Source organism: Camarhynchus parvulus, chromosome 1, assembly GCF_901933205.1.
Source record: "Camarhynchus parvulus chromosome 1, STF_HiC, whole genome shotgun sequence".
NCBI lineage: Eukaryota > Metazoa > Chordata > Aves > Passeriformes > Thraupidae > Camarhynchus > Camarhynchus parvulus.
The window spans coordinates 48,036,142-48,063,624 of NC_044571.1; the positions used below are offsets into that span (position 1 = coordinate 48,036,142).

Consider the following 27,483-nt stretch of genomic DNA (forward strand, 5'->3'; position numbering starts at 1 on the left):
ATTTATGGGAATTTGCAAGTGGGAAGCGGAGGGAGTACAGGCTGTGCCTCCCTTCCTGCTTGTCCAGGGTGCGGTTCATTATTGCAGCAACTCCTGGCTGCCCAGGAGATTGGGGGGCTGCTCTCTGCTGGTGGGACGCCAGGGACAGGAGGCAGCTGTGTCCAGCTGTGGGCTTATTACAAGGAGTAACCCCGGCACCAGCTCAGGTTAAGTGTGACCTGCTGGAAGGTGGCTCTGCTGAGGAAGACCTGGAGTTCCTGATGGACAACAAGTTGTCCATGGGCCAGCAGTGTGCCCTGGTGGCCAGGGAGGCCAATGGTATCCTGGGGTGCATCAGGAAAAGCATCGCCAGTAGGCTGTGGGAGATGATTCTGCCCGTCTGCTCAGGCCTGGTGAGGCCAAGTCTGAAGTGCTGTGTCCAGTTCTGGGCTCCCCAGTACAGGACAGACATGGAGCTCCTGGTGCAGGTGCTGATGCTGTGGATTAAGGGGCTGGGGCATTTCTCTTACAAAGAAAGACTGAAGGAGCTGGGCCTGTTCAACATCAAGGAGAGACAACTGAGAGGGGATCTCAACAATAGTTATCTGAAGGGAGGGTGCCAAGAGCATGGAGCCAGGCTCTGTTCAGTGGTGCTGAGCGACAAGACAAGAGGCAATGGGCAGAAACTGCTGTACAGGAAGTTCCACCTGAATATGAGGAAGAACTTCTTGACTGTGTAGGTGACCCTACACAAGAACAGATTGTCCAGAGAGGTTGTGTTCCTCAAAGGAGTTATTCAAGAACGATCTGGAAGCAATCCTGTTGAATGTGCTCTAGGATGACCCTGCCAGTGCAGGGAGGCTGGGCCAGGTGACCCTAAGTGGTCCCTTCCACCCTCTCCCGTTCTGTGATCATATTAGGTAAGGCTGTCAGCGTTTCCAAGAAACAAAACAAGTACATGCGCATTTCAAACACCAGTCGGGAATACACAATGGTATTCCTTTTGCCCTTAGAGCACTGTTCCGTCCATCCCAGCACCCTCACGCCTGAGGGCTCTGAAGCGTCCCCGGCCCCTCAGAACCGACCTCCCCCCCAGCCCCCGCAGCGCGGCCTCCCCGCCCGGCCCCGCCTCCCGGCAGCCCCCGCGCGCCGCCCGGCCTCGCGAGACTCTGCGCTCTCGCGACAGCGGGGCGCCGCCATCTTACCCGCTCGCTCGGGCGCTCGCTGTGTCGGGCGCTGCGGCTCAGGGCGGCGGGGGGCCGCCCGTCCCGCTCCGCACCGCCGGTCCCGCTCCGCTCCGCCGCCACACTCGGCCGCGCCGCCCTCCGGCGGGGGGGACCCGCGCTGCGCCCGGGACGCGCTCCCCGGCAGAAGAGCGGCGAGAGCGGGGCCCGCGGAAAGCAGCCGCTGCTCGACTGGTTCCGCCCCCTCCGTGTCGCTGGGCCTCCGGCCCCTGCCAGGCGGCTTCTGCCCAACCGGGAGGCGGCGGAGAGTGCGGGGAGGCGCGGCGGGAGCCGGGGTGCCGGCCGGCGGGCGGCGCGGACCCCGCCGCCGGGGCTGCTGCTGCTGCTGTTGTTGCTGTTGTTGCTGCTGGCGGGGAGGCGGGGGGCCCGGGCCGCTCTGGATGGTGGTTAAAATGATCATAGAAAACTTCGAGGCGCTGAAATCCTGGCTCAGCAAAACCTTGGAGCCCATGTGAGTAACCGCGACCCTTTCTCGCCCTCTCGCCCCCTCGAAATAAACCTTCTCCTTGTAGAAGATGGGGATCCGCAGGGGCGGGAAACGCGGTGCCGGCGAGTCCCGGGCGGGCATCCCGGGAGATGCCCTCTCAGCACCCTTCTTCCCCGGCCGCCGTGTGTGAGGGGCTGCGTCGTTCTTGCGCTCTCCCGCTCTCCCGTCGCCGTCCTCGGCCGGGAGGTAGGACCATCTCCCTCCAGAGGATGCAGCTTCCCCCCCTAGCGACCGCGTTCCTCCTCCCTTTGTAGCCCAGGGAGAGCGGGAGCCGCGGTGTGTGCGTGTGCAGCTCGCCGTGCCCCGCGCTCAGCCCCTGGAGAGGCCGCGGCCATGAGCACGGCCCGCCGCCCTGTGCGGGACCTTCTCCGAGAGAGCTCAGGTGCCGCTGGGACGTCCAGCGGGACCCTGGGGTCTTCCCTACAGACTCGTCGCACATCATTCTTGGTTATTTGGAGTATTTGACGCTCTCTGGTTTCCCTTCCCCCAAATAAAAATTGCATCAGTAGAGGACTTGGGAATAGAAGCCCCAGAGAATAATTTGCCTGTTTGTGAATACGTGCGTGCCCTCTAAGGATAACATTCGTGTGAGTAAGTGGGGCTCTTCTGCAAATGCATCTTCCTTCTCTGAATGGTATTTTAGTGGAACTGAAGTGTGAACTTTGTTTTAAAGGTGTATCTTCTGGAAATATGGTGTCTGTAGAGGAAAGCATGCACTTTTTTTGTCATTCTGGACCACTATTTTAACATGTCTGAATTAAATTTGCTGGAGTTTGATTTGAGTTAAATGAACTAGAACTCCTGAATTCAGTCTGGTGTTAACTTTTGTGCTGAGGTGTTTGCCCGCTGTAGTTTTTACTCTTGATGAGTTCAGATGGGGGAGCAAAATTTACTTTATTGCTTCTATAACCATTAGTTAAGTATTTGTATGTACAGATACAGTTTGTAGGGCTTATGCTGAAATAACTTGAAAAAGTTGTAAAATGCTGGGACAATTTTAGGAGAACTTCACTTGCGTTGTTTTTCTGTTTGTTTGTGGCTTTTTTTGAGGTGGTGGGGAGGAGGTGGTGGTTCTCCTCTATTCCATAGGGTCTAATCCAGACCACACTGAAATAGATGAACTGAGTTTATTTTCAGTGGTCTTTGAATTAGGCCTGCAGCAAATTACACTGAGTATCTTCATTATAAAAGGTTTGACGTTTAAGATTTTTATTTTGGAGGGGGAAAAAGGGCATCATCTTGTAAAGCTGTAGTTTGGGGAAGGGGAATTACTTTTTATCTTGGATTGGTATAATGCAATATATTGTGTTCTGGGGTAATAGTCCTCTGCTGCATAATGTTCACTGTTAGTTTCTGGGTACTTTTTTGTATGAATATTTTGTTAATGGCGATCAGCAGTTTGATACCAGTGTTTTAGAATGTGCTGGTTAAGAGGCTTAGAACAGACTCAGGTTGGTCCACGTTTCTTTGTTTGAATATTAAACCATGAGCTCTCTTAGCAATAGTCAGCAGTTAAAGGGTAAAATTGAGATTTTCAGCTTTCATGATCAGTGCAGTTTTCTGCCTTTTTTGTCTTAGAAGACCAGCATGTATCTGTTAGGTTAAATGTGGTGTGTGAGCAGGTCAAATATGGTTGTCGTTTTGGGAAACTCTGGAAAGCTAGGGAGATGCTGGTCTGGAGGATGATGAGTTCTCTGCATTTTTAGCTTTGGGAGGAAACAAACCAGCAGTGACTGTCATTCAGTTTTCTGCAGTGTCCTGTAACTGCATTGTTGAATAGATGTTAGAATTGGTAGAGATGTATTGTCCTTTCCTGGCAGTCAGATACTCCTGGAGGTTCTTTTGGTAAGCTATCTGAAGTGTGTGACTACAGCGGTAGCTTCTGGCTGTATGAAAATTTCAGTGTGCAGCTACTTCTAAAGAAGTAACTGTTGCACTGCTAGTGAGGTGCTAGCTGCTGATCCTCTGAAGGTGTTGCTGTAGCCAAGAAATGATTTTTGACTTGTCTTTTCCTGTTAATGAAACAAAAGTGCCAAGTGTTGTGTAGTGGCTCTTGCAGAAACCTTTAGCTGCAAGATGCATGGCTTAACCTCCTGACTACACTAAGAAAGGCACCACTGTATTAGGTCATTATGGAGGTGATGCCTTGGTGGTTTCAAGGGGAGAAATGCATTTAAGAAGAACCATGAATAAATTTTATACAAACATTTCTAGATCTATATTTATGTGCTAGTTACCTAGACCTGAATAGTTAGAACACTTTCCAAGGCTGCACTTTCCAAGTTGTCTTTTCCAAGGAGCTAGCCTTTTATAATCAGGATGTATAAATTGTTCCAAAGGCCATAATGCATGTACTTCTAAAACATAATGCTTCAGAATTAAAATATCGCAATAGCCACAAAAATTGTCTAATTTTATCTTTAAACAGTTCCAAAAATGCTGACTATTTAATATAAAGAAACAAGTGCCTTATGTAATTATATAGATTGGACAAGATTTGGTTGTTGGACTGCTTTCACATGAAGTCTCTGGGAAACAGTGTTCATAGACAAGAATGTTTGAAGGGGAGAGATGGTGGAGGATTTAAGATTTGGAATTTTGTTAGTGGTAGGCTGTTGGGTTTGTTTGTTTGTTTTGGACTACTCTAATGCCTTTGGCAAAGCCTTGGTGATCATCCATACAAAAAGGCCTTATGTGAGTTTTGTCTTGTTGCAGTGAGGCAGAAATTGCAAATGCTGCCATGCTGGAGCCTTTGCAAGTCCAGCTCCATTTAGGGGTAATAGGTCTGTAGGAGCTTTCTACAGCTCTTCAAGAAGAGGCTGCTTTTGTCATTTTGGAAATAACTCTTCGTGCAGAATTGCTAAATATACACACAGAATCATTGCAGATACAGCCATGTAAATGTAGTACCAGTACAAATAAACTGGGAGGAGGCTTTTTGTGCTGTGCCTACTGTGTGTTTGACTAGAAGTATCTTGTATATTCAACTCCAGTCAGCTCTGTAAAGAAGGCATTTGTTACCAGTCATCATCGCTGCTTGCAGACAGCAATGAGCAGAGTTTCTGGTGTTACACACTTTCTTGTTCGAGGCATGGTTTCTATCAAGTGTTGGAAAATGTTAAACTTGGAATATAACCGTCTGCCTGTCACTTCTGATTTCTATACTAACAAGGCACTCACTGAGCCTGTCAATTGTGATGAGTTTCTTTCCTGCAAGTCCATTCCAGATACTCTATAAACTGTGTATATAGTCCTTGCTGAAATATCAGGATCTGGCTCGGCAAAGTTCCAATTAGGGATTTCTTTAATTTTTTTTTCCTTGAATTTGTTTGAATCTCTACTTGTGAAAAAATAGCTTTTTGTACTAATGCTACACTCACAATTTCACTTCTAAGACATTGTAATGTTCTCCTCCTTGCCCTAATTCTCTACACTGGAAAGTTTCCTTGGTTTTAATTACTTTGTGTAAAATAAATTAAACTGAAATATTTGTGGCCTGCTGAATTTTACTTTCAATTTGATTAAGGCTCCCATATTTAATTTTTTTCCACTTCACTGTATTTACATTTTTGTGAAGGTTTGTTCCTGTGCTAAATCAAACTTGGAAAAAAGATGAAATGCCTACAACAACATTTGTGCAGTATTTAGGCATACCTCATTGAAATGGAAAGGTATTTTTCATTGGTGAATTCTGTAAGTGAATGTGGTGTTGTGATGACTTGCATCAGATGGAATAAAATGAAAATTGTTTAAACAATATTTTAAGTATATTTATCATTGGAATATTTTTTGGCAAGTGATCTGTGTCCTCTGGTGTTATGCTCTTACTATTCTTTGTTTGTCAAGCTTTTCAGCCTTTATTTTTTTGCCTTCACAGGTTACTGAGAAAAGGTAGCAAATAAAAGAAAATTTAACAGTGGTATAAGGAATATGCTAATAAGCCAGGACATTGAAAGCATAAAAATAAGTTAAAATGAAGAACCTTGTCATTTATTTCATGTGGCACATCTTCGTACCAGTAACGCTTATTGGGCCATCATGAGATTTCTCTGATTTTCCATGAAACTTTCAAAAAAATTCAGAGGCAATAAGCATTTCTCTTCGTTTCACTTACTTTGTTAACACCTTGTGTGAAGCTATTTGTAACTGAGATAAATAAAGCACAAATGCACATCAGTGGTATGTAGTTTTTAACACTAGTTATTTTTCTACATCTGCTATGAAACTTGATAGTTTGTTCACCTGACTCACAGAGAGCTACTGTGTTTGAGAAATCAAGGTTCCTAGCTTAGAGTGCTGATACTGCTAAGCTTCTGAGTAAAAATATTATGTTAGTATTAAAAGATTGGTACTATTAGGTATAGTTGAAAGCAGAAAATAAAAAGGAGAAAATTACTCGTGTTACAGGAAACCTTTTTTGTTCTTGCAGTGAATATCAGCAGTGAAGTGAAACCCCTTTGACTGTATTGCAAGTCACAGAGACACTGTGATGAGTTTTGCTTTCTGCATTGAATGGGTGTTGGAGAGCCAGCAAGCTGACAGCTGTTCTGCCTCATGAGAGCTGTCTTGAATCTAGGGGTGGTATTCTAGACTGCCAATTACTGGTTGCAGCTGTATGAACATGTCAGATCTGGGTATCAGAATAATTTAGAACTGATTTAATGGCATCATTAGCTTGAATAGCAGCTTTGGAGGCTGCAGCCTTCCTCAATGTGTTTCTATTGCTTTAAGTACTGTTAGAGAAGTAATTAAAGTGAGGATCATAAGAGTAGTCCTTCTCAGCCACAATAGTGTCTCAAGATAAAAGTTGGATCTTGCTGAATGAGTTTGTCATTCATTTTATTTACTGAATTAAGCTTGCACCATATTACTTTACACCATAGCTTTTTACAGATTTTTTTTTCCTAACAACAGAGTGGTGCAACTGCCTGAATTAAGCTGGCTGCACTGCCCAGTAGGCTGTATACATCTTTCTGCACCCACTCGGCCCTGCAAGTGGAAAGCATTTCTCTCATCCTTCAAACACAGCCATGTCCACCTTGGTTAATGTCAAGAACTGAGCAGTATTTTAGCAGTCGGTCTTCAGGCAACAAAACTAGACTCTGAAATTTAAGTTATTAACTCTCGGGATCAGAGCATGGCAAATAGCATGCACCTACATGTCATTTCCTCTACAGCAGCACCATTTCTTGCCTGGAGGACTCAGACGTGCTTCTGAGGTTTCATTGTGTTGTGGTACTTTAAATTTGTCAAGGAACTAGTTTCAGGATTTGCAGCATCTTTTTAGTTTGTCCATTTATTTTAAAACTGATGGAAAAAATCCCCTTGTGTAGTTCCTTTACATCTTAAAAAAGTAGTGTGTGCATACAGCGTAAGCTATGTGTTAATAAGGGCTTTTGAGCATACAGCTACACGACTAACGTGTTCTTGCTAACACCTTTTATATCTATTCCACATATGCTGCACTTCTCACTTAATGCTTAAGTCTGTAGTTGCCCAGTGATTAAAAAGTCAGAGTGGGTTCTCAGAACATATTTTATATTTAAAAAAATGTGAGTACTGGAAACAGGTTAAAAAGTGTTTAATGAATTGCAGAGTATTCAAATAAGAAGTAAATACTGTACTGAGAGGTGATTCAGCCAAATTACTTTTTCTTTTTCAAATATTATTTGCAACAAAAAAACTAGGACTTAAATTTACCCTAACAGTTTCAGCTTTTCTGGTTTATCTTTATTTGAAATAGTAATTTCAAATAATGGCCGCAAAACAATATGAGGTCAGAAACACCAGTTTTTGAGCTTTCCTCTGAGCTTTATTGAACTGTTCCTTCTGTGATTGAGCAAAATATTTGATTGGGAATTGCTTTCCTTTTTGAAGCTTCTATCTGTTGCATAGCAATTGGAGATATCTGTATAATTCTCTGAAGAACATGCAGAGATCTAGCAAGAGAATTCTTCTATCTGTGCCTGTATATTCAATACTGTTTATTAAAGCAGGATTACATGAGCAGTCTCCCTTGTTTAAGAGAGAGGAGTAGGCACTGTATATTTTCTGACTTAGCACAGACTGCAAAAAAGTATTACTAGAGGTAAGAACATTTAACATTGCTCGGAACAATGGTACATGTATATTTCTGAGTATATGATATATACACAGAAATTGGGTGTAACAGAACATGCTATGGTGTTTAATGGTAGCACGCACTGGGATATACTTGCTGCAGTGGAAATGAATTTGGATTACTTGTGCCAGCTGGTGCTTGTTTGTTGTTCAAGAAAACACAAGTGAAAACAGGAGGAGAAATTTGTGATTACAGATGTGTATTAGTGCTTGCAGAACATGCCTGCAGTGTGTTGAGGGGATGAAGATAGGGAAATCAGAGTTGAGAAATGTTTTTCTGCATGCTTTGATGAATGTGACCATTTTTCTAGTAGCCATGTGTTATCATAAGAATGAAGTTATGTATATTCAAGTTTAGCTAAGGATTCAAACCTGTATTTAATAACTGATAATGTGTATCATTCAGTGAGCAGTAGAATCAAATACAAACTTTTTGTTCATTTTTAGAGCAACTTAGAGTATTTGAAATGTGTTGATGGTACTCTCATTTTTCTGAGATACCAGTTAAGGATCTTTATTATCTTTCAATCTGCAAGAATATTGCAGGATACATATATTGTATGATAAATCCTTGTGCTACACTGTATATTTGCTGCCATCAGCATGGGTGCCTTTACTGTTTTCTTCATTCTCACATTGTTAACAAAACAAAGTTGATTATAAGAGCATAAAATGCAAGACAAAGAGGTTTAGAAAAACTGACAAAGCTAGCTGAAAATCGGTGAAAAATCCATGTATGCACAACAGAGACAGAGCAGGCATATTCCGTACTATTCACCCACAAAGGCTGCTATTCTTTAAGAAAATACCTTTAAACTAGGGAACATAAGATCTTGTTTATCAGAAAAACTCAAGGCCCCATAATCCAAACCAGCGGATTTTCACTAAACCAGTGGATGGAGAATTAATACAGAATATTTCAGAATTAAGTTTGAGTGAAAAAATGGAAAGGAACTGCTTTTTAAAAAAGTTCCTCCCAAACAAAATTATTAAAGATTATGTCTAGAACTCTTGATAGCTATAAAGAAATTTTCAGGCAGACTTCCTTTATTCACAGTTTTGTAAACTTTAATTTTTTTTTTTACTTTGTGAGACCAGTTAGTCCTCTCTTCCACCACTTGAGGTTGCTAGCAATTTAATTTTAACATCATCTTAAAAAAAGGCATTGCAAGAGTTTGAAAAGCCATAAAAGATCATATTATAGACTTGACAGATTTATTTAAGATACTATCTAGAGAAACAGTCTTCACATTAGTGTGGAGAAAACAGATTAATTGTGGGTTTTTTTAAACTGTGAAGAACAGATATGGAAGAGACTTGTGTTTCAAGTCAGTAGCTAAAAAAGGATGTCAGCCTCTATCTGTGTAGAGATCATTTGCAGTTTAATTTTAAGATATTAAAAGGAAAGCACATAAAATCCTAGTGTTGATTTGCAAAAGCATCTTCATCACACTCTGCCGCAAAACTCACTGTTTTCATTATTGCTTAATTAGTGTCAATTTGAAATAATTTGCCTGTTAGTATTTTTAAAAAAATAGTATTTGTTGAGTAGCCAAAACTGAAAGCATGTAAATTCCTGTTGTTGTAGAAATTCCCCCGTACACACTGAATGATAATAATAGTAGAATTCAGTGCAATCGTTTTGCTTTGTTTATATGTGGGTGTACAGGGTGACAAATGTTGAAACGTGCATGAGTGCACAGCAGAAAGTGATCCTGTGTTTTGCAAATTAAAAGTACATTTTCATTGAGAATATTTTCATAAGCGTATCTTGGAGTTGGGTGGGTGACTTCAAGTCCTGGGGTGGACAGGATTGCTAAGATTTCCAAAGTCATCATTGCAGGGAGGATAAACGTGTTAACTGTTCATTATTTTTAAACATCATCTGTTTGTTTGGGTTTTGGGGTTTTGTTTGTTGGTTTTCTGTGGTTTTGTGGGTGTTTTGGTTTGTTTTTTGGGGGATAATTTATAGTTTGTTTATTTTGTTACGGTCTAGGTGGCTTTCCAGAGAAGATTTTCTGGTTTTTATCCTGCTCATGAAAGGGGAATTGCTTTAAACTGAATATGAGGTTGTTGTATAGTCAGTGCTGTAGGAGCTGGAGAATTAAAACACATTGTAGTAGTTCAGAGCAGTAGGATTTTACCTTCTAGGCTGACTTGGGTTTTTCCCCCCCTTTTTCTTCTCCCCCTCCCACTAAATTTTGAGTGCATGTGTCAATCCGCATGTTGTAGCGGATTTTGAACGACAGCTGACTGTTCATATTATTGAATAAGAACCAAATTTATGGAAATTTAAATTAAAAAAGGAAAACTGAGGATAATCATGTGAAAATTGTCTGCACATTAATTTTCCATGGCACAATTCAGCTTGAAATTGGGAAAGTATTGAAAATCTGAAGTGCCATTGAAGTTGTGTGAAGAAACAGTAATAAAAGTTAATAACTTTTCAAATTCAAGGGTTGAGAGGTTATGAAATGTTGGCCTTAGTGCCTACTGAAGGCTGAGAGAGGACCCTCATTAAAGCCTGTGATGAATACTGTTCGACACTGGGCTTTCAGATAATCTGCTTGGCTGATGTGCTCAGGTGCTTGCAGCGTTTGAGTCCTACTGCTCTCACTGTAGGACATTGTGTCAGGTTGTGCACTGACTTGATGCTCAGACTGTATTTTCTTCTGGATAAAGAATTGTTAGACCTGAATGGGGCAAACTAGATTTGAAAAATTTCTAAAGAAATTTTTTTAGTCAGCGTGCAGTCTAGTTTTTGATTAGCAGTATATATTTTCATTTTGTTCATTTAGTGTCCATGGGTTCTTTTGCAATGATTATGAATTCCCATTTCCTGTATCTATAAATAATGCAAACTAACATGGAATACAGTGGTACATCCACTAGCAGCCCAAGTTGCTTTTTCAACATGAAATTCTAGTATTGCCTCCTTTCTAAAGGACGCTGGGTTACGTTTGAAGCTCTGACCTTTAACTTCAGGGCTCTCTGTGCTGGGCCCAGGCTGTCCATAAGTAATGCTGACAGATTGGCTTCCTTTGCTTAGCAGATGTGTTTGCATGGGGGATGTTGCTTGCTGTGCAGGAGATAAGTTTCTCTGGTGAGAGGAATGAGATGGTGTGATATGTTTGTTTAGGGATTTGGGTTCTTTTGCCCAGTGTCCAAAATAATGTCATTTGAATGATCAACATTTGGATCAATAATTAAGCTCCAGTATTTGTATCTTACTCATTGTGGAAGGGATTTCAAACTTCTTGTTCCTTTAGATGACTGTTGGACCTCTATGCTAGAGCAGTATTTGTGTAATGTTCATATTCAGTGCAACTCCCTGACCACAGATTAATTTTTCCTATTGGTTATTTTTGCTTGACAGTATGTACAGTTAGGATGCATCAGTGCAGGTTTTTTCTTCTTGTTATTCTTTAAAACATTAGTACAACCTTTGATGACCACCCAAATAAGTTGTCTGTATCACATGACTGGTTTGCATCCATTCAATCTTGCATTGCTTTGTGAGGCCTGAAGTCTTCCTTTGGTATATGCTAAATAAGGAGATTAAGTTGTTTAAGACCAATGTCTCACTATTTCATTAGTTACTCTTTTTGAAACATGAATGGTTTTGTGCAGTAGTCTCACTTGCTTTGGCAGGCTTTACAACACCACCGCAAAGTTCATTGTAGATTGCTATTTGTGAAACACTGTGAAAAAACCTGCCACTTATATTAAATAATGTTCTACTGAATGTGGATAAATGTTCTACTGAATGTGGATACTTCATTCTAAGTTCTTTGTTGATGTGCATAAGACTATCAACTTTTACACTGAGGTGCTCTGTATTTAATTGTAGGTTGAATTCTGAATTCAGATGCCAAGTGGATATTGATCCCCTAAATTTCTCTCCATTTTCAGTGTACCTCTTATAGAAGTGTCTGTTACAATATATGAATTTAGGCTTTTGAAACTGAAAAAATCAGTTTCAGTTTTCATGGTATTCATATGTAAGTGGTAATAAGAATGTTCAAAAGTGTATTTAAGGGAATACTCAAGTGTCTTTTTTTTTTTTTTTTTGTAGCATAGATCACTTCTACTGTATCACTGTATTAATTTGTAATTGAATAGACTGACTTTTTCCAGATAACAGTTACTCAGTGTTGCATTCAGAATTATTGATTCCATCTTTGGGGAGTTAGGGAAGTATTCATTGTCTTTGCTTTTAATACAAAAGAGTTAGGCAGTTGAAGCTGTTTCTTACGAAACAGTTTGTTCTAGTTAGCTTTGATGTTCTCTGTGCAGTATTGTTAGGAAATATTCTAGGCAATTGTTCTCTTGAAAGGAAAAGTTATACTTAGAACTGTTGTCTATCTGGACTCTGTTTTGAAAAATACACCTGAGTATTTTTCAATTGCTTTGGTAGGAAATTATTTTGCCCTATGTATGTATTGGTCATACTAGTTTCAGACATTAATTTCTGCAATTAATTTGCTTTTTTTTTTCTAACCTATTTGCAGATGTGATGCAGATCCATCTGCCCTAGCTAAATATGTTCTGGCTTTGGTAAAGAAGGATAAAAGTGAAAAGGAACTGAAGGCATTGTGTGTTGATCAGCTGGATGTATTTCTTCAGAAAGGTATGGGCTTTGTCATAACAATTAAGATTGAGTGAAAATTCTGTCTTGTTCAATTTATTTAAGCAATCGTTTACTGCGGAGTTGGGCTTTGATCTCTTTATTAGCTTTGTTACTTTGTAGAATGTAATTCAGTTTTCATAAAGTAATTTTTAAAAGCACAGGTGTATAGGTTAGCACACATATATTAGGTATATGTTTTGTTAGTGCTCACAGAGGCACAGAATCATAGAATGGTTTGGGTTGAAAGAGACCATAAAGAGACCAGTAGTTCCAGCCCCTTGTCCTGGGCAGGGACATCTCGCACTAGACTGGGTTTGTCACGGCATGGTCTGACCTGATCTTGAATGCTTCCAGGGCTGGGGCATCCACAACTTCCCTGGGCAAGTACTGAACCTCTGTATATATATATATATGTGCCAGAAATATTTTTCCAGATGCTTTATTAAGACACATTAAATAATTCAAGAATTGAAAACTTTTGTGAAACATTCTTCATTATTGACATATTTTTTGACTCTGTAAATGCCCTTTTAAAATATAAATTAGGGACACAGTATTTAAAGAAAATACTCTGTTTTTTTGCTGAATGCAGGTTTTGGTTGCTTGTCTGGGTTTTTTGGGTTTATTTATTTATTAATTTTTAAAGCAAATATTAACCATGGTTTTGTATAATGGATATTTGTACATTCCTTACTTTTAGAAACTCAGATATTTGTGGAAAAACTGTTTGATGCTGTGAATACAAAAAGCTACCTACCTCCACCAGAACAGCCATCATCAGGAAGCCTGAAAGTAGAATTTTTTCAGCACCAAGAAAAGGAGACAAAAAAGGAAGAGGTGGGCATTGATTTTAATTTACATGTACATCTTTTTCCTCATTCATGTAATTTGCTTTTGTGTTCAACTTCATAGTGTTTATTAGTAATAGTTATTAGCAATTTATTATAGTTTATGTCAATAACAATTTATGTTTATTAATCATATTATTAATAATTACATGACAGCGTTAAAGTAAGTTGGAAGATTTGTGCTTGGCACGTTGAGCACTGCTGCACGATTTTTCTAACACAAGTGAGTGTTTCAAATGTAAACCAAGATGGTTTTGCTGAGGCAAAGGTAAATGAGATTATTTACTAGTGTAGGAGCTGCAGTGTAACCTGCATTAGTTCTCTGGTCAGAATTGCTGTTGTAGTTGTGCTACACTTTAATTCTCCATAAATTCAGGCTGCCATTCTAAATTGCAATTCTCATTCCCTCAGCTTCTTGATGCAGATAACATCCTTCTGTCACAAGTGTTTATGTTGTTCATTGAGCCAGAAGAGTAAGTTTTTGCTTTTCAATAGCAGCCCCCAAGTTTGCCTCTGTGAAAGTGTTTTTAAGTGTGAACTGAACTAGATAAGCTGCTGATGAAAGAAAGACTTTAGTGTTGGTTGTTGAGTATCCATGCTTTCTCAAATCTTCACAAAGCCTTAATACATTTTTTTGTCTACCTACAGTAAGAGCAGCTGTATTTTCAGTGCATCACTTTAAAGATTATTTTACTTTGTCTAAAACAGGGATTTAAATATTCCTGGAAATAGAAATAAACATGTTATGAAGATTCTTTTATTATGTTAGAGACTAAAATATTTAATTTCAGTGTTACTGCTGATTGCTCAGTGTTCAGAGTTTTTGGTTTTATTTGGTTAAGCAGAAGTCTGCATTTTAGTGTACTCATGTTTTGATCTAATATATATGCTTTGAATTCAGATTGTTAAAGAGGAAGAGCGAGAGAAAAAGTTCTCTAGAAGATTAAATCACAGCCCTCCTCAGTCAAGTTCTCGCTACAGAGACACCAGGTAAAACACTTTGTTTAATCTCTTGTATTATATCAGTAATGAGATGGATTTGGATTTTTTACTGAATTAAATACTTTGTTTCTGTATTGTCATCTAATAAGCCTGAAAAGAAGGCTTCTATTGCTTTTACACGTATGTAGTTAAGTGGCGAGTGTGTGTCCGTGTAACCTGTGTCTCAAGTTGTGCACATTATCCTTGGAGTTTTAGGAGTAATTCTGGTGTTAGATTTGTGGTTTATATTGCAGTATTTATTCTGCTTGATACTGAGTTTGAATTTTGATTTAGAAGTGTTCCATTCAGTAAGTCTTGGTGTTTCCAAATTGGGGAATATGCAGTATTGGGCAGAAACAGAAATTTATATATGTTTTAAAATCTTAGGTATGGTAAAAATAAAACGAATAAGCAAAATTACTTTTAAAATCCTTCTGAGAAGAAAGGAGTAGCCATAAGTGACATACAATTTGTAGCTCTTCTCTAGTTTTCCATTGACATTTCTTAAAGTTTTTAAGTAGTTAAGATTTCAAGTTATGGCTTCATAAGTCTTGTAATTAACCTCTAATATTTCATGTTTAGAAGCCGTGACGAAAGGAAAAAAGATGAACGTTCTCGAAAGAGGGACTATGACCGAAATCCTCCCAGAAGAGATTCCTACAGGGATCGATACAACAGACGGAGAGGGAGGAGTCGGAGCTACAGCAGGAGTCGAAGTAGGAGTTGGAGCAAAGAGAGGTTGCGGGACCGTGATCGAGACCGGAGCAGAAGCCGGAGCAGAACGCGAAGCAGAGGTACCAACAGTTGGTCTCTAAAATACGGTGAATGTTTTCTACAAAATTTAGAAACTAAACTTGAAAACTGTGTTCAAAATGTACTAGAATTTGCTCTATTGTTCTTGTTCCTTTATTCAGATTTAGCTTTGTTTTCTGTGGAAATGAGGCTTTTGTGATTGCGTTCTCAGTGCTTGTTTTCCTCCCTTACCCTCTGTTCTTCTTTAATATCTTTGTATTGAGGTGGCTGTGCTGGCCACTTTTAAACATTTTTGCACAAGATGCAGAAAAATACAAGTTATTTCCATTTCATGAAGTTTTAGGAAACTCAGAATCTGGTTTAGGGAGATACAGAAATTAATATTGATCTATAAAGGTGAAATTGGCAGAGAAATTGCCTGTTTGGCAGTAATGATTTGTCAAGCAGAACAGTACAGCTCAGTTCTTTTGGTCTTGTCCCCTCTTAATGTCATAGGTGAAGGGCTGAAATCGTTACAATAACTGCTTGCATTTGTGCATGTATCCATAGGACTTCAGGCTTCAGTACAATAGTTTGTAGAATTAAACTTCTTGGAAAAGGGGATTGCTTTTTCAGCTGAAAAGAGTGCTTTTTCCCTCAATAGTTTTTAATGGTAAATTGGATAAGACCAGTGAAAGTAATTTTATATCTTTGTCCTGTCTTTGACAATGTATGGGTAAAAAACACTCTGGTAGAACTCTCCTATTATTTTTTTTTCTGTAAGACAGGCCTTGGTAACTCAGCCTTAAAACTAGAAATGCAGATTTCTGGAAAATATGAGAGCAAATATTTTCCAGACAACTTATTAACAAGCAAGTTAAATGACATGCAGCAGTTTAACTAAAATTACAACATGATTAAATCTTAATTTAAGAATTATTTACACAAACTGAAGTGACAACACCTTATGGACAATATTTTGTAGTGAAAGCTTTGTTTCTTAGAACATGAAGAAAAGCCTGTTTTACCCACAGTGATGAGCCATCTTTAAGACATTTCATAATGTTCCTTTAATGTGGAGTTATTTAAGTCTGTTAACGTATGTCATGACATAACTAGTCTGTCTTAATTGGGGTACTTACTTTTTATTTGGTGGTAATACTAGAAAATGAAGGGAATAGTTTGTATGTATTCAGAGTGAAAGGTCATTTTACTTGCTGTATCTGCCCAGGAGTGTTCCACACCTGTCAAGCATCGTTATTTCACCTATTAAGGCAAGGCTTTGTATGCAATAAATACATGCATTTGAGTGCAACAGAAAATAAAGATCAACAAAATGAAGACACAACAATAACATTGTCTTGAAACATTAAAGATTCGTAACTTTTATAGTGTTTTCAAGCCATGGTTACCCTTTTCTTGCCATTGCTTCCCTTTATTCAAAAAAATTTTACATCTGAAGTTCTTACATGCATCACTAAAGAAGATGTACTCTGCCTGAAGTTAAATAGGGTATCTGCTCTACTGTGGATATATCTGTTATTAAAATTGCCTAGGGACTGACTATGTACTTCACAGATTATTATTTTTCTGATTAAACCTTTGAAATGTAGAATCATAGAATAGTTGCGGTTAGTGGAGACCTCTGAAGGTGGTGTAGTCTAACACCCTTTATCAAAACAAATAAACTGGATTGGATTGCTTAGGACCAGCTGGGTTATAAATAACTCCAAGGGTGGAGACTCCACAGGCACTTTGGGCAACCTGTAAAACATTCCAATTATTGTGTATATGTATTGAGTTGATGTGGAGTAAAGATACTTAGAGAGTAGTGGCTGCTTCTGGTGAAAAGGTGGATAAGGAATTATCCTGTATAATTTCTATTTTTATTTTTTTGTTGCAGAAAGGGATTTAGGAAAGCCAAAATATGACATGGATAGAACAGATCCATTAGAGAACAATTATACTCCAGTTTCTTCTGTGACAAATATTTCATCTGGCCACTACCCTGTCCCTACACTGAGCAGTACTATTACTGTTATTGCTCCTGCTCATCATGGAAATAACACTACTGAAAGTTGGTCGGAGTTCCATGAAGAGCAGCTGGACCACAACTCCTATGGAAGACCTCCGCTGCCAAAGAAACGCTGTAGAGATTATGATGGTTAGTACATTTTAATTTTTTAATTGCTTCCTGCAGCTATGATTGTCCCCTTTCTGAAAAGATTGAGGTAATTCAGCCTTCTTTTTCTGATCTTCTGTAGTATAGTGGGATTTTTCTATTGCACACTTCTTGATTGCAAATTTTACCATGTTACCACTTTTTACTGATTTCAGACAGCTTGCTCTTTTAGTGTTTGTCTGTTTTTTTACTTGCTAGGACTATTTTTTATAAATTAAAAATAGTATATTAAAAAAATCCATTTTTACCCAGTTTTTCTGTCTTAGGTCATGTTCCAACCAAATACTGTATGTGATGGTTTTGACAATGGTTGGCACCTTACTGATCTCATCCTATTTCATTCTATCCTATCTAACAGACAATTTTTAACTAGGAAAGGTCTAGAGCTGAAACTTCCCAGGCTCATTTCTTTTTGTGTAGGTGTTTCTTAAAACTGGCTAGGTTTTCACTTGTCTTAAGCTTTCATTTTAAATGTCTTGTGCCAAAATAACACACAAGAGACTGCTGCAGCTGGCAGTGCCTTAACTAAACTCAGCCGGTCAACCCATGAACTCTGTAGAGTTGAAATCTTCCTGGAAAGTTGCTTCTGATGGATTTTGTTGTTGTTTTATTGTGTACCACAATGAGGAGTTTAAGTTCTAGGCCAGTTTACATTCAGAACTCTGATTAGAAAAAAATTTTAAGTAAAAAAAATGGGAAACTGAGCTTTCAGGTCTTGGCAGAGTTGTACTGATGAAGAATAGTTTTGCCAGTGTACATCACAGCAATATGGAGCAAGTGGAATTGTGAATGTGTCATTTTGTTTTGAAGTTTTCTCTCTTCAGTGGCTACATGTTTCCATCATACTACTTTCCCTATCTGCACTTTCAAATTTTCAACTTTACCCTCTGCTGAAATTCTGTTTTTGTTCAACATTTCAATTAAACGTGCTCTGTAACTCTTCCTGAAGATGAGGTAATACATACTGCTTCCCCACATCATGTTTTGAGGAAGTGAGCACTCCTCTTTCTTCCTATTTACCAGAAGGTGTTTCAGCCTTTTCCCTGTATTGCACTGACTGGTATTTTGGTGTTGTTTCTGTGGACACTGTTGCTAAACAGATAATAATAGAAGAGTCTGGGCTAGAAAGGCCGTATTAAAGTCATCTAGTCTAGCATCCTTACAGTAAACATGGTCATCTTCAACAAGATCTTGTCGCTCAGAGCCCACTCCAGTGTGACCTTGAATGTTTCCAGGAATGGGGCATCCACCGCCTTTCTGGGCAACCTCTTCCACTGTTTAACCACCCTCATTATAATAATTTCTTTTTCTTACATTTGCTTTGAATCTACCATTTTTTAGTTTAAAACTGTGACCCCTGGTCCTATCAGTTCATGTCCCACCAAAAAATTTGAAGTATAAAGGCTGCACTGAGTACTTAAATTCACTGCTCTGAGCCTTCTTTTCTCCAGTCTGAACAGCTACAACTCTCAGCCTTTCCTCATAAGAGAGGTGCTTCAGGCTTTTGGTAGTTTTTGTGGCCCTCCTCTGACCTCCTTCTATGTTTGACTTGTGTGTGAAAAAAAAAAGAAGTGAATGTGTATTCATTTTTATTTATATATATTTAGTATTTACAAATGCATATGTTATATGTAAATAACAAATTTTGCTCTTATGTAACCACATTAAGCCATGGCAAATGTTTATAATGTTTCCTGAAATAATTGCAAAAGAGGAAAAAAATTAGTGAATTTACTAATGTTGGAATTTCATAATATTAACTTCTAACTTTTAATTGGGTTTTCTCAATACTAGCATCTGCCCTTTTTGCTTAGAAACAAATTGATTTTGTTAATATGATGACATCTAGAGTTCATTCTTTGCTTTCACCATTTGTTATGATACAGTGCAGAATTACTTCTTTAAGAGTAATCCAACACTTTTGTTCTAGCAAGTTTCTGCAATGTCTGTGTGTGCTGACTGTTAAGCATAAAGTTAAACAATTTCATTTTCTAATCTAAGCTTCTGCTGGTATGTGGAGCTCTTAATTTGCAAACTGCCACATTACACATTGAATGTCTTGTATCTACCCTGAATCGAGCTACAACTGAATACTAACATCAGTTCTTTTTGATGTTTCAGAGAAGGGTTTCTGTATGAGAGGAGACATGTGCCCTTTTGATCATGGAAGTGATCCAGTAGTGGTAGAAGATGTGAATCTTCCTGGCATTCTGCCTTTTCCAGCACAACCCCCTGTTGTCGAAGGACCACCTCCTCCTGGACTTCCTCCCCCTCCACCAATTCTCAGTCCTCCTCCTGTTAACCTTAGACCTCCAGTACCACCACCAGGCCCCTTACCACCTAGCCTTCCACCTGTAACAGGTAATTACAAAAGATTAAACGCAGGGTTTTTTATAGGAAAGCCTGGATCTTACTTGCATTGTATGCAGTGCAAAAAGCTGTTTTAAAGAATCCCAGCTGCATTATATAAAATTGAACTGTGCTCTACTATGGCATAGCTTACCTCAAAATTATTCTGTCTGATGATAATTGTTGCAGAGTTGTAAAATGCTGCATGCTAAATGTGACTACTCTTTAATATGGAGTAATATTTTCATTGTATTTAAGCAAAAGTGTGGCATGGCAAAATTCAGATTCCCTGAGTATTATAGGAGAAGTTACCCAAAATTGACTCCTGTCAAAGAAGGGAAAATTGTGGAAACAACTGATCCTTACTGTTTCATTCATAGTAATAGAAGTAAAGATAATTCATGAGCACATCAAATTTATACCTGAAAATACCATTTGAGATTAATTTTAAAACTAAACTTGTAAAGTAACTAAGAAAAAGTCTCAGCTTTGTTTACTGTTTCACTGGAAGGTACTTCAGCTGAAGCACTAAGAATTACATGAAAACTTATGTACCTGACTGTCATTTATAAAGTAGTTAAAGTTTAGTGCTCAGTTGCCTTGTGTGGTTTAAAAGCTGTTATGTTAGGGTTTTTTTCTCTCTTTTCTTACCTAACTTGGGTGTCCCACTTCGTAAAATTATTCAGGAGTAATTGATATTTGATATTGCTTCGAAATTTCTTAAACTGTTTTAATTTCGTGTTGATAGTATATTTAAGAAACATATGAATGAATGTATTTATTTCAGTTAATATAGAATGTAACTTCCTCTGGTTTGGGCAGTTCTGCCTTACATGCTGTTTTCAGATCTGGTCCACAAGTTCAGATATATCACTTTATAACTTTTTCCAAAACCTACTCTTGTCAATGATTAAACTCAAGATCAGGCTTGACTGCTTAGCTTTGAAGGAGTCACATTACCTGTTGTAAAAAAAGTCAAACCAACCAAACAAAAAAACTCCCTCAGTTTTAAGAAGAGTTCCATTAGAGTTGAAGGTTTCTTCTTGAGTGTTTGGAAAAATAATTTCAGCCAAGTTAGTTACTGTCATCATGGCATATTTTTGTAATATTAAAAAATACTTTTTTACTTCAAAAATAGAATTTGTTTCTTTGATCAGCTTTTATTGAGCATTTTAAAATGCTTCATTTGGTAAAGATGAATACTGGTCTAGCAATTAAATTTTACTTGTAGAAAGAAGGTGTTTGGAGAAATGTTAAATGATTCAAATGCTTTTCTGTCTAATCCAAGTTCTGAGTCATTTGCTGTTGGGGGTGGTTTCATGTGAATTTGTGGTACAGCATCAAGTCTGCAGATGTGCCCTCTCAGCCCCTTTTTTCTTAAATAACCTTAAAAGCAATTCAGATCAGTTTCCTTATGAGGGGAGTGTAATGAAAGTGTAGTGGATAATAAATGAATGCAGCATTTTCCTTTGTTTCTGACAGGACCACCCCCTCCCCTTCCACCATTGCAGCCTGCTGGCATGGATGCCCCCCCAAACTCAGCAACCAGCTCAGTTCCCACTGTTGTTACCACGGGTATTCATCACCAGCCGCCTCCTGCTCCACCCTCTCTTTTTACAGCAGGTGTAGTACTGAGGCTTTGCCCACAAGGTTTGCTAAATAGAATAACATTGATTCATATTATACTGTACTTTATAGAGATTATAATGTCATAGTTTGGGAGAATAAGTTTGTATTGTATAGATTGTGACGGTAACTTAACATTCTTCTTTTCGGACTTAATTCAAGATGTAAAGTAAAATTTGCAAATATAGTGTGAATTTTGACTGGAGAGTAATATTTTCATTGTGTTAAAGCAGAAAACTTGGTATGATGGTTTTTTATGATAGTGGTTGTATAACTCTTTTATTGTAACTCTATATTGTAATTAAATTAAATATTATATCTGAAAGCTTAAGGGTTTTAACTGCAATTTATTTTAATTAGACAATTTCTTTGTTACCAGAAACGTATGACACAGATGGCTATAATCCAGAAGCTCCAAGTATAACAAATACTTCAAGACCTATGTATAGACATAGAGTACATGCCCAAAGACCAAATTTGATAGGACTCACATCAGGTGATATGGATCTACCACCCAGAGGTATGCTCTCAAAGCTATACTTAGTTTAGCTGATTTTCTTACGTTAATGCAGGTTGAGGAACTTTGCAGAGAATACTGGAAAATACAGCATTTTTCTAAAATCTTCTGGAATTAAGAGATGTTTAGTTGAATAGAGAACTATGTCTATAATTGCTTTGTGTGTGCATTTTACAGGTAGAATGAAATCTTTGCTAGAGTATTACAGTTTACTTCTAGCTGTAGTAACTGGTCACTTTGTATATATTTTGTACAGAAAAGTGTTAATGTTTCTGTAGTAGAATCTCAGGATGATTTTTGCTTATAGAGGAGGGAGTCATTTTTATCTGGTAGCAGTTTTATGCACGAATAATCTTAATCTCACAGTTCCTGTGGTCCTGAGAAGAAGCAGCAGCACACAAAATAAGAATGGAAAAGGGATAAAACCATTTTTAATGTGGTTTTTATTTGCATTTGTATGTATTTCTATTTAATCTTACTATGTTTCTGTTGGTGTATTTTCAGTGAGGAGTCCCCCAGTGTGATTCCTGTTCTTCAGCAAAAGTGACTCCTTTCCCAGTCCATCCATAAATCTTGCTCCTAGGCGCTATTGCCCTGGAGTAATGTGCATTTCCTATCATGACCATTTTTGTGTGCACCATCTAATAGTAGAATGGAGGTGTTAGCTGGAGTGGTGTGAGCCTCAGAGTATTGCATGGGACATGGTGAATCATTGTGAATCAGAGCACAGTCATCTCAAGGCAGATGCCTTCTGTCACACCTCTTTTGTTTTCTGTATGTGTGATGTTACTGTGACAAAATGAGTGCTATTAGCTATTTTGATCTGTCAGCTATCTGTTGATAGTTAAGAAGTCTGTGACCAAGGTTTGATTCAGTCAGAACAAGAATCATAGTAATTTCAAAATAAACAATTGTGCTTTTCAGTGCAAATTCAGTGTGAGCAGAATATGTTTTACAATCAAATGCACAGAAAATAAATTATAAAAAAAGTAAAATCTTCTCATCTATTTACAGAAAAACCTCCTAATAAAAGTAGTATGAGAATAGTGGTAGATGCTGAATCCAGGAAAAGAACAATTGGTGCAGGGGATGGTGGAGTTCCTACAAAGAAGACTTGGTTTGACAAGTGAGTGACTTAACACAGTGTTGGCTTAAGAGCTGGAATTTCATTAACTGCTTTACTGTAATCTGAAACATAAATATATATATGTATATATAAATTGCAAGCAAGTGAAACTGTGAGTACACTGATGGTACTAAAGTCATACTGTAGTGTAAGCTGTATTTACTTGACTGTCTTCTATCAAAGGTAGTATACAGATAGATGAAGTTGCTTTGGATAATACTAAGATCTGTTCCTTGAAAGTTGGATATAAGAAACAGGGAGCTGTAGTGTGATGGTTGTTAGAGATGACTGATTTTAGTTGTGAAATGTGAATTTTATCACTGCTGTTTTGATTTGAGCTGCCGGGTATGTTACTGAGAAAAAAACAGAGGGTGCAAGGTTGGAAGGGATTTTAAGAGATTGCTGCGAATGAGGAAAGCCTTGAAGTAATAGTTATTTGAAACAGTAGTGGGGAAGTTTCATGGAATAGCTAAGAAATAGTTTTTGGAAAGAAGCAGTGTAAAAGTCAGGAATTACACTGACTTGAGCAAATAAATATGAATTATTTCTCAGATTTATGTGCTGGGGTATGCTGAGAATATCAGTGGGGAAGATAGCAGTTGTATGGGTGTGTGTCCTGTACTCTCCTTTGCTCTTCTAAAATTGCATTATTTTTTAAGTCTGCAGATCTTTGTATCTTGTACACACATGCTTCTGTGTAAGCGTATACAATTTAACATTGTGTTTGCTAGTTTGCTATGGATTTCTGGCTTGATTTTTTATTTGTTGCAGGCAAAATTTTAACAGAACAAATAGTCCAGGTTTCCAGAAGAAAGTGCAGTTTGGAAATGAAAATACAAAACTTGAATTGAGAAAAGTTCCCCCAGAACTTAACAACATCAGCAAACTTAATGAGCACTTCAGTAAGTTTGGAAACTTAGTCAACTTGCAGGTAAGAGTCGACAAAGAGAAAGCAGTATGTTTTGATGTAAAGGTAGTGGTAAAAGAAGAAAGCCATTTTTTTTCCTGGTTCCCTGAAACTTCATTATTTTCCTAACCTATTTCTTAAACAAGATCTCTTTGTTTTTAATGATATTGCCATTGAAGAAGCAGAAATGAAATGTTCTAGTCATCTTTTAGATTTTGAACAAATGTGTTCCTCAGAGATAAGACTTTTAAGAGACATTGTTTAAAACATAGAAAATTGATTGCACATGGGTTTTTCTTACCCATTTTATCAAGTTTGGATATGCTGTCATAAATGCTCTGTATATTCAGAGATAAATTGTAAATACAGAAAACCTGCAATTTTCATCCAGAAAGCAGTCCCTGTGACTTAATTGCTTTCCATTTTAATGATGGTTTGTCCCTTAAAATTACTTTGTGATTTATTGGAGTCACCCAATAAGCAATTGAAGAGAGACGAAAGCAATGAAAGAACTAGGGCCTGACTTAGGCTGATGTTACGTATTGCAGGCAGCATGTGTAATGTCAGCATTTCATACCCAGTCTCTAAGCCACTCTGTGACCTTTCACTGTACTTCATTATCAACAAGTTTCAGGTGCTACCATGCATTTTTCTAAACCCTTTATTGTTTGCAGTGAGGGCTGGAATGAAGAAATGCAGCAATATTTTTGTACATACTGATACAGTACAGAATAAACACTCTGTGCCGGTCTGAACACTGGAGGGATTTTAAATCTCTCTTAATTGCTATTAAATATTTCTTAAGCTTTTCTGTAGTTTACCTAAGAATATGGTGTATTAGCAGGCAATATTATTCATTAAGGCAAGTAAAACATGGATGTGTATGGAGAGACAGATACGTAGAGATTACAAGTTATGCTCTTCTTGCAAAGAGTGTAGTCTTGGCTTTTGAAGCTAAAATGATGTGTTAATGCTCAAAGGAGGGAAATCAAAATGAACTTTGCTGTCTAGCTCTAATATTAGATAAGACATTTACTATCTGACCTCTGCATTTTTCGTAGTAATTTACTGTGCTGATGCTTCCATTTGTCTTTCAAAAAGCTGCTCATATTTGCAAACAGAAATACTGGTTGACTGGGGGTTTTGCTTCACTTTGTTTGAGGTTTTTTAAACTATTCTTAAAGTTTATTAGCATAAATTCAAGATTGATTTTGATACCAGGCCTTTCAGATGGGTTCATGAATGGGAAGTATTAATCTAATGACACATATTGGGATTGGGTGTAAATTGTAAGCTTCTAAGCCTAAAAACTAATGATTTAATGATAATTTAGACAGAAATGAGAATCCTCTGTGTGGTAAGTTTTGTTCTTCTGTTTTAAATCTTAGGTTGCATATCAGGGTGATCCAGAAGGTGCCCTTATTCAGTTTGCCACCCATGAGGAAGCAAAGAAAGCTATATCAAGTACAGAAGCAGTATTAAATAATCGTTTTATTAAAGTTTATTGGCATCGAGAAGGCAGCGCACCGCAAATCCAGACTACCACACAGAAGGTAGAGGATCAAAGTCTGTTTTAGCATATTATGTAAAAGAATCTTCAAAACATTTTTAAGAGACTGTTTATATCAAGTAAACTAAGTCCCTTTGAAATAATGACTACTTCATGTAATTAATTTCCAAAAGTCACTCTTAAGTTGTAAATTCTTTGACCTGATTTACAACGTTCAGCAGTTGATTAGCAAGATGAGACCAAAGGTATTTAAGGAAAGCCCTTCTGTGACTTTCTGTGTATTCCACTCTGTTACCATGTCAAGCAAGATTTGAAGATCTCTACTGAATAACATCTATTTTGCTTTAATTAATGTAGGCGTTTTTTTTTATTTTGGTGAGCAGCAGAGTTACATTTCTTTTCGTGAAAGATCATCTCCATTTTCTTCCATGAGGTTCTGGTCCTCCCTTTTCCCTTTCCCTTCCCTTCCTGCTGAGCGTTCATATTGACGTACAAAGTAGCAGAAGAATTTGGTTTCTGCATAGATGTCTGTGTATACACACATAGATCTAAGGACTTGCGAACAACAGTGGAAAAGAACTGCATTACAGAGACTAATTTTCTAGGAAGGGATCAGGGATGTTTTTAAGTCGGGAGGTAGTTGTTGATCTCTATGATATCCAGGGATAGAATGTCTGGGAATGGATTGGAGGTGTATCACAAGAGGTCCAGAGTGGGCATGAAGCATTTCGTTGCTGAGAGAGTGGTCAGACAATGAAACCAGTTTTCTAGAGAGGTGGCTAATGGCTCCAAGCCTGTCATTCTTTTTAAGAAGTATTTGGACAGTATCCTTAACAATGTGCTTTAACTTTTGGTCAACCCTGAAGTGACCAGACAGTTGGACTAGATGATTGTTGCAGTTCCCTTACGACTGAAATACTCTGATCTACATTTTTTTATTGAATTGCAGAGGCACATTTGGAAATTGTCATTTTTGTAGCAGCATTGGCAACACTAAAAAAAATAAAACATCAGTTACTGTTGTGAAGGGTAGATTTGTAACCTGTGTCAAGCCAAATCAGACTTGTCAGCAGTACAGCAGTGGCTGAACTCAAGCAGAAGAGGAACCTTGGGTTTGCCATGGCTCTCTGGGTTATTGAGTTGAGTCTTCTCAGTTAGCAGCTGGTGTAACAAGTCCTTCAAAATATCTGTGTATCCTGGTCTATTGGTTTTGCCGTCAGTGTGGAACAGCACATTCTGCACTTCAAAAATATGAGACAGGCTCTGTAGTGGAAATGGTCACTTAATTATATATGCTGATTCAATACGTGAATGGCTTGAGTTAGGGGATTCTTTCAATTGCTGTTCTGAGTTGAGAATTCCTACTTTCTCTTGATAGTGTGTTTCATCATCATTTAGAATCAGTGACCTGATTTTCCATGGCAATCCTGCTGTACAACATTTTAATAGTTTTCTTCCTCTCTTTCTTTGTAAGAAGTGCCCTGATTTTTATCTTCAAAAATTCGGTTTTAATGACATCTGTCTCCCTGTCTTCCCTATTATTATCCTTTAGATTTTATCAGTATCCTTAATGCTTTGTCTAAAGTAGTGCTGCTCAAAATGAGTATTTATTTTCTGAGCTTGATTTTCATCTCAGCCAGAAGAGGGCAGTGGAGTACGTCATTTGTATTCCTACAGACATTCCCTCTTACTCAAAGGATAACTATGCTATCAGCTTATTTGCTGATTATGCTATTCAGAGTATTATTGGAGTATTAACTCTATATTTCCAAACAAACATTCGATCTATATAGTTCTTATGTGTAGTCCCATAATTTTTAGTGGTATTAACAGCTTCCAATCACACCGCCTTTAGCAAGTTAACTTTGCTGGTTTGAGAATGAATTCCCCTTAGTCCTGGGGAAAGGATTAGATGTTCCTGCCTCACCCAAAACAGCCATTCAGCACATGTCAGCAGACTGCATTTTGAAGTCTGTTACAGCAACAGAAGGCACCCAGTAACAAGAAAAACTTTCAACAGGAAATTAAAATTTTAAGTACAATGCTTCTATGTTCTTCTACCTCAAGATAATAACATTTAACAAATTGTTGAGTCAGTAGACAGGTGTTTTTTGTTCATAAGTCTTTGAGGAGCGTGAATATTTACTTCTCTTTTGCCACACCCCCGCAGCTACTCAGCAGTAGTTAATATTAAGCAATGAGTGTAAACTTGACTTAGCCATAGCAAATCTAGGGTTGGTAAATC

The 27,483-nt window shown here is 38.2% G+C and overlaps 1 protein-coding gene across 3 annotated transcripts in view; it reads left to right on the forward strand.

Moving 5' to 3' along the window:
- The first annotated feature begins 1,171 nt into the window (after positions 1–1,171).
- Positions 1,172–27,483, forward strand: part of RBM26 (RNA binding motif protein 26) — a 47,357-nt gene continuing 21,045 nt past the window's right edge. For 2 of the 3 annotated variants that reach the window (XM_030962581.1, XM_030962599.1), the window contains exons 1-12: positions 1,172–1,674; positions 12,342–12,460; positions 13,161–13,297; positions 14,210–14,298; positions 14,872–15,083; positions 16,925–17,185; positions 19,325–19,564; positions 21,035–21,202; positions 21,558–21,698; positions 22,710–22,821; positions 23,593–23,752; positions 25,117–25,281. In XM_030962581.1, the coding sequence (XP_030818441.1) occupies positions 1,604–1,674; positions 12,342–12,460; positions 13,161–13,297; positions 14,210–14,298; positions 14,872–15,083; positions 16,925–17,185; positions 19,325–19,564; positions 21,035–21,202; positions 21,558–21,698; positions 22,710–22,821; positions 23,593–23,752; positions 25,117–25,281 (1,875 nt within the window). In that variant the 5' untranslated portion in view covers positions 1,172–1,603. The remainder of the gene's footprint in view (positions 1,675–12,341; positions 12,461–13,160; positions 13,298–14,209; positions 14,299–14,871; positions 15,084–16,924; positions 17,186–19,324; positions 19,565–21,034; positions 21,203–21,557; positions 21,699–22,709; positions 22,822–23,592; positions 23,753–25,116; positions 25,282–27,483) is intronic. The other variant, XM_030962590.1, reaches the window with a different exon arrangement.